This window comes from Alosa sapidissima, chromosome 10, assembly GCF_018492685.1.
Source record: "Alosa sapidissima isolate fAloSap1 chromosome 10, fAloSap1.pri, whole genome shotgun sequence".
NCBI lineage: Eukaryota > Metazoa > Chordata > Actinopteri > Clupeiformes > Clupeidae > Alosa > Alosa sapidissima.
Window position 1 is genome coordinate 10,432,977 of NC_055966.1, and position 7,167 is coordinate 10,440,143.

General features: G+C 48.2%; 1 protein-coding gene across 6 annotated transcripts in view; it reads left to right on the forward strand.

Annotated features, from left to right (window-relative positions):
• Window positions 1-7,167, forward strand: part of arhgap33 (Rho GTPase activating protein 33) — a 48,840-nt gene that overhangs the window by 10,030 nt on the left and 31,643 nt on the right. For 3 of the 6 annotated variants that reach the window (XM_042105948.1, XM_042105949.1, XM_042105953.1), the window contains exon 2: window positions 2,822-2,890. The exons of 2 other annotated variants lie outside the window; for them this stretch is intronic. In XM_042105948.1, the coding sequence (XP_041961882.1) occupies window positions 2,822-2,890 (69 nt within the window). Of the gene's footprint in view, window positions 1-2,821; window positions 2,891-2,913; window positions 3,549-7,167 lie in introns of those variants that run through there. One more of the 6 variants, XM_042105951.1, reaches the window with a different exon arrangement.

Here is a 7,167-nt window from a genome sequence, read left to right on the forward strand (position 1 = left end):
CCTTTCCCTACATGCCTCTTGTCTGATCTGACCGACCCTGACAGTCTTGCTCTGCTATATAAAGCCCCACTGAAGCCCCCTCAGTCTCAGCAGAATGCTGGCCAGTCCAGCTTGCCTTCCCAGTTCCCTTTCATCAGACCTTACCTCTGACCCAGCGCCGCTGCCACGTTGCCATGGAAACCTCCCCTTAACCCTCAGAAACCACTTGTACTCCCACGTTAATATTATATGTTGCGATTTGGAAAAAAGAAGTGTCAAACTGCTTTCAAACTGTATGTTTTTCTCCCTTGAATGGTTTGAATAGGTTGAATAGGCCAAGCTGCCCTCTTAAAGGTGCTTGAAGCGATGCCACGAGATTTTTAGGCTAAAACATTTTATGTCACATACTGCAAATATCACCTAACCAACCACTAGCTGTCTGTGTCCTGAATACACTGTAAAAAAATGCGATCTCTGTAGACAGCGCAGGCTCCAAAAACGGCAACAAAAACAACCTGGGCAAACCTAGCCCATAAAAACATAACAAACTGTTCCAGCAAATCAGACGAGATGCGCGTTTAGGAGAGTTTCAATTGCACGGGAGCAGCACGGGAGGGAGGGGGAGGAAGTAGCGAGCTAGCTCTCTGTTTTGTGTGAAAGTCAACAGAAGTGACGTTACCCAGCATCGCTTAGAGTACCTTTAAAAGTTGTAGAAGATGTGGACAAGGAAGATATGAAAATATATGAAACCTCTATTTAGGTCCTCTTTCCCCAGCTTGTCTCCGTTGATGAGTTTTTAAATATCCTGAGACTTCTAACAAACGTGTTGTTTTATGAACATGTGCAACAATGAAGAACCTATTCTAATCTCAAAGAACCATGGCCTTTGGCCTTTCAGAAGCCTATGAAGAACGTTCATGGTGGTGTTGTTGGAGTGCATGTCACACACCTATTCCACATCCTCTTGTGTGGCTTACGATTGCTGCTGCTACTGCTCTTTCTGCTGTTTGGGCAGGTTGGAATCCCTGGACGGCCAGATCATTTGCCGACAGCTGAGCTCTGGTCAGCCCACCTCAGCCCAGAGCAAAGGGAGCAGCAGCACACAACTCTGCCCTCCCACAGCCGGAGAAAGCCTCCCTACACAAACACTCCCCGGTCCCACCAGCAGCTTTCAAGGGCCGCCCTAGTTCCCATAGCAGCCAAATAGTCCTCATTCCAGAGGATTTCACACGGATGTGCACTGAGGCTGCCCTTATTCCCTCTTGGTTAAGCTTCCAAACAGCCTCACAGGGACACCCAGAGCAGGTGTCCCAAGTCGGGAGAGAAAAGCAGTCCATCATTAAAACCCCATTAGGCAGAAGTTACAGTCCGAGGCACCACACACACACACACACACACACACACACACACACACACACACACACACACACACACACATATACATACAGACATACATACTTATTGTAACTCTTGAGTTGGAATGCAAATTGAATGTGCTGCCAATTCTGTCTCAATCCCTGAATTAATTTAAACTCCGGACAGCCAGAGTTCGTTACGCTGGGCGTACAGTTTGGTCAACACACAGGGCCATGAAATGGGCAGAGAATTAGATGAGCGATGAGGGGAAAGAGATGGAGAGGAGGAGAGGGGGAGGGGGAGAGAAAGTGAAAGCTGGAAGAAGAGGGAAGAGGCAAAAGGGAGGGGCACAGAGAGAAAGGGTCGAGCGAAGGCGGAGAGAGGGAGTAAAGTGAGTGAGGGCGGCCGTGTAACCATAACCATAAACACAGCCCTCGTGTCGCACTCGTGTCTGTCTGGCGCCTCCACCCCAACCCCCCTCTCCTACATCCGTCCAGTCGATGGGATCAGTAGGTCCCCTGGGACACAGTTGTCTGCAGTAGCCTCATCCCCCCCCCCCCCCTAGACAGTGAGCCTGTATAACACACCCTCTATGGCCACTATCACTCACTCACTCACTCTTTCAATCACTCACTTGCCCACTCACACTCACATTTTCTTTTTCTCTCTCTCCCTCTCTCTCTCTCTCTTTCTCTTTCTCTCTCTCTCTATCTATCTCTCTCTCTCTCTCTCTATCTCTCCCTCTCTCTCTCTCTCTGGTATGGCCTCTATGCTTGCCACACAATAATCTCTCTGCATGATCTCATCATTATCATCAGAATTGTTTTCATGGCAGTTATCTTTATCTTTATCATTGTCATGCACGCGCACATTTAAACTGTGTTTGTGTGTTTTTGCTTGTCAGATAAGCTGCTATGAAAGGGGTGTGTGTGTCTGGGGGAGGGGGTTGCTGAATGAAAATCACAGTCTATTCTCCAACTCACACACGTGTCACAAACAACAGCCTGAAGCCATGCACACACACAAACAAACCAACACAGATAGCAGCTTACTTTAGTGGTCATTAAGACAGCTTGACTTCAGTGGTCATTAAGGTAATAGTGATCCAACTGCCACACATGCCTGCCTCAGTGTCCTCAGTGTAAACTGCTGTCTGATGATGGTGTGTGTGTGGGTGGGTGGGGGGTGGGGGGGTTCTTCTCACCATCCTTGCAGGAACCAGTACTGCCTACTGTTGTGTCATATTAAGTTCATGAATCCATCCACACATGTATGTTAGTGTTGCTTAGTAAGTTTCAAATTCATAAACCTCTTTAAACCATCAGAAAAATGGCAATTTATCAAATGTCAGTACTCACTTTGATTAGTGTCATCTGGGAGGTGCTTTGAGCTATAGAAATGACACACACTGCTCTCACACACAAACCTCTCATACACTCATGGGTGTGAGATTAAATGGACTTTATCTTCCTTTCCCTGTGTCAAGTGTCGGGACCCCAGTGGGTTCGGAAATGCGCCATGTTTGTGCGAGCATTGAGCCTGACAGACATGCCTGGTAAGTGTCCCCTCTAAACCCTCTCGTACCTTGTGTGTGTGTGTGTGTGTGTGTGTCCTCTCTGAACCCTGTCTGTTCTGTCTCGTACCTTATATGTGGATTTGTGTATGTGTCTGTGTGTTTGTCTGATTGTGCTACTGTTGCTCTGCACGTGGTCTGTTGGTTGGTTATTTTCAGGTCTGTAGGCCTATGTGTTGCGCATCATCGTGTAAGCATGCGATTCAATGTGGTCCACTGTGTGTGTATTGTCAATGCATGTTGCTGTGGGATTTTTGTGCCGCTGGCTTATTTTAATCAGTTGTTGGTTTTACTTTGGTCTGTGTCAGCGCAGAACTGGAGACACAAGCGTGTTTTACCTTTTTCCCCTGGAGGTATTTTGGCTTTGTGTAAATGTGAAGTGCAGATGAGACTTATTTAGCTGCGTTGTGTTTGACCAACAAACAACAGAGCAGCTCAGCCCTGTGCCTGTATGGGCTCGATCTCACAACCTGTTGCATCATGGGATTGCGATGCGTGTGTGCTAGCAAGGCAGCATAAACCCATGGGTGCTACCATCTCTCACCAGCACGTCTCTGAAGGCGTTCGGAAGGAGGTTTACTTGACATACTGCGCAGCGGTTATCGTACCAGCTGGCTACTTACACTTGGGAAGCTTGAAGGTGAGGTAGCTTACTTACTTTTTAACATGCTGTTCTGAGGCACAACTGGTGCTTTGTGCCTTTAGGGGAACTGGTGTGGTGGGATTTGACTTAGGCCTATGTTTGTGTTAATTTTCACTGGTGTTCTAGACTAGACCTTTTGTGTTTGGAAGAGGACGTTAGAGTGGTTTAAACCCTGTGCAGGTGACACGAGTTGTTCAGCTGTCATTGGTCACCACCACATCAACTGGACGCACCCATTCTTGTGCAATGCAACCCTTCCCATATCCCTTTAAAGCTGAGACTGTTTTGGATGTAGGCTGTGGTCTGTGTCCTGCCCCATGTGTCCCAGCTCTTCACACGTTAACAGCCCTACTGCCCATGTAGCACAATAAGAAAGCCTTTAAGTCACATGACCAGCCTCATCCTCCCAAGAACAGCTGACATGCTGGCAATGACCCCAGACTTCAGAGCAGCCTTTGGGGTCGTGAAATATTCAACAGGTGTGTGTGTGCGTGTGTGCGCGCGTGTCTCGCCGCCGCAGTAACAGCAGTAGTAGGAGCAGCAGCGCTAGCTCTGGTTACCGGTCAGTCCGGCGGACGGCAGTGAGAGTAGCTGGCGGATGGGCAGGGAAGGGCAGGGTTGGTATGAGCAGAGCAGAGATGGACAGCTGAGGTGGTGGTGATGGACCCGCACGAGCGGATAGGAGGTCTGGCCTGCGACTCAACTGACATCTGAATCCCTCAGCCCACCCCAGCCCAGCCCAGCGCTCCCTTACTCCGAGGCGTCCTGAGACGTCTGCTGGAGACCCGGACATGTTCAGGAAGAGGAAGATGGTGCTGAAGGTACTTCAGAAATAAGTGAGAAAGGGAGAGACATGAAGGTGGGGTGTGAAGGTTCAGCGTTTCAGCGTTAGAGTTCTTGCACCCGGAGGCCAAATGTGTCCTATACCAGTGTGAGCATTGTATTCTTTTCATGTTTGGGTTCTGGACTGTATGTTTTTCAAGCATGGCTTACATTATCCATGGTGAGGGCAGAGCCGTCAGGCGCCTGTAGCATGTCACATCGCTGTCTGTGTGCTTCTGCATGGGGAGGCCTGCTGGATGGGTGGGTGGTTCGTGTAGTGGTGGAGTCGTGCACCACAGATCTGTTTACAGTTGGCTTTTGTGCCACTTCGTCTGTCGGCTGGAAACCCGAACCAGCAGCGGCAGCAGAGGAGGTGTGGAGTTACTGGGGGTGGGTGGGGTTGCAGCGGGACGAGGCAGCCTCCATCACGGCCTCATCAGAGGGCCACGCTCCCCAGTGCCCCTGTGGGCGTGAAACGTATAGATAGGTCACACAGGATGTCGGTCAGTCAATCAAAGTTGGTCCCAGAAAGACAGTTTGTTTACAAAGACAGATGATCTAATAAGGATTGTTTGAATACAATTAATTTTGTATTATGTGCTGTGTCACTGTTCTAGGCTACACCAGGTCACTGTAAGGCGAGGATCACATCAGCCAGCGGCAAACGTAACGCAACGCTTAGACCATAATAAGTTTTGTCTCGTTCCTAAGCAACACAAACGGTTGTCAATTGTATACGCTTGCGTTGCGCTTTGAAAGTTCAACGCTCAGCTTGTTCAACGCTAGCGTTACGCCAGCGTTGCCACCGTTCCGCTGCCGAACCATAGAGAACAATAGGAAGCTTGCCGCTGCCTAATATGATCCCCCGCCTTACAGTGTTTGGTGTGTCACAGTGAGGCCATGTTAGATTATTTCTGCTTTGCTAACATCTGTGCTAGCCCTCTGGTTTAGCTTAGCTTAGCCCAGACACAGGTTACTCACCAGGTGCTGCAGCCAGACACGCAAGCAAATAGGTTGTGTTTGCTCCTGCGTGTGCGGCCAGGTGCTGCTTTGCATAAGAGCACCACCCAGTCTGACATGGACAGCTCTGCTGTTCCTTTGGACAAGAGACCAAAGGAGCAGTGGGGGGGTGGAGTGGAGGTGGTACCCATGACCTTTGAACTCAGTCCACACGCATATGGACATCAGAAGAGGAGGATTAAGGGAGTCTGGGTTGAGCTAGCGGTGGAGTCTCTTGAAGTGTGCGATGAGTTGTGGATGCTAGATGAGTCACCGAAATCCATAGAGAGATGGTGTTGTTGTTGGATGAGGTCATCGTTCTTGTGTTGAAAACTCTCTTGAGTACTACTAGTGGATTGCTCGATCCCTCACTCTCACTTACGCACACACACACATTCTCAGCGATCTTTCTCACACACACTTACTTACACACACACACACACACACACACACACCCCATAGGCATATTCTTCTCTCTCTCTGTCGTTCACTCTCTCACACACAGATATTCAGAGCAGTATTTCACACACATATAGGCATACTCTTTTCTCTCTCTCTCTGTGTCTCTCTCTCTCTCTCTCTCTCTCTGTCTTTCTCTCTCTGTCTCTCACTCTCGTTCTCTCTCTCTCACACAAATATTCAGAGCAGTATTTCACACACATATAGGCCTACTCTTTTCTCTCTCTCTGCTTCTCCTTTACACACACTCTTCCTATTGTGAGTGAATGTGATTATCAGCAAGCCTCCCATGAGAAGCACTATATCTTAATCAGCTTTCGACATACTTTATTCACCAGGAATGTCACTCTGCCTCAATAGTTTGTTTATTCTCGTTCTCCTTGGTTGACCCACTGTGTGTGTGTGTGTGTGTTCATGTGGAAAGGAGGTAGATAGATGATCACTGAAATGTCAAATGTGACTTCAATTAACCTTTTCAAAATCAATATGCTCCTAGTCCCCCTAACCGTGTGTGTGTGTGTGTGCTCGTGTGTGCCTGCACTTTATAATATTATTCCACTGAAGAACCCACATGACCAGCTTTATGTTCTTATCTTTCTTCTTTTTCCTCTCTCTTGTGCTGGGAGGGGGGGGGGGGGTGTCTCTGCTGCAGCTGTTCCTCTTCCTGTCTGTGTGAATGGCATAGTGTCTGTTTGGCATTAGGGAGCAGCCCGGAAGAACTAGATTACATTAGAGATGCCTCCACATGCACACACACACACACACACACATATACACACACACACACACACACACACCAGGAAGGGTAGGAGACATATGAAGAATGTGGGGTAAATGGGGATAGACCCCATTATTTTCTATCAGATAAATATTGCCTCAGGTTACTGAAGGTGTATGTACTCCCACACAGAGGGTCGAGCAAATTGCATAGGACCAAGTTTAGGATTTTTGGTGTTTGACTGTGATCCAAGGCGATAGCTTTTCTAAAGCGTTACTCGCCTCAGATTTCGGCTTCATCGCCTCAGCATGCAAATCCTGACGGCATTCTCTTAAAACCCGGGAGGGATTTACAGACCGTCAGGTGAACAGCACAACTGGCTGCCCAGATTACATGTGAAATGTTTCCAGATCCGTGAGACCTTGGCTAAGGTGTTTAGACAAAACAATGAGAGAGTGTTTGTTACAATCACCGGTGAAGGCCATTTGAGTGTGTCTTGGGTTGAGTGTTTTGTCTGCTATCTCTTGTCTGGGACCTCAGTTTCTAAACCATTCCCTCATTAGTTTTCATCAGTCTTCTGCCATTTCTTCTGAAACCATTATCCCTTGTTTAAAACTC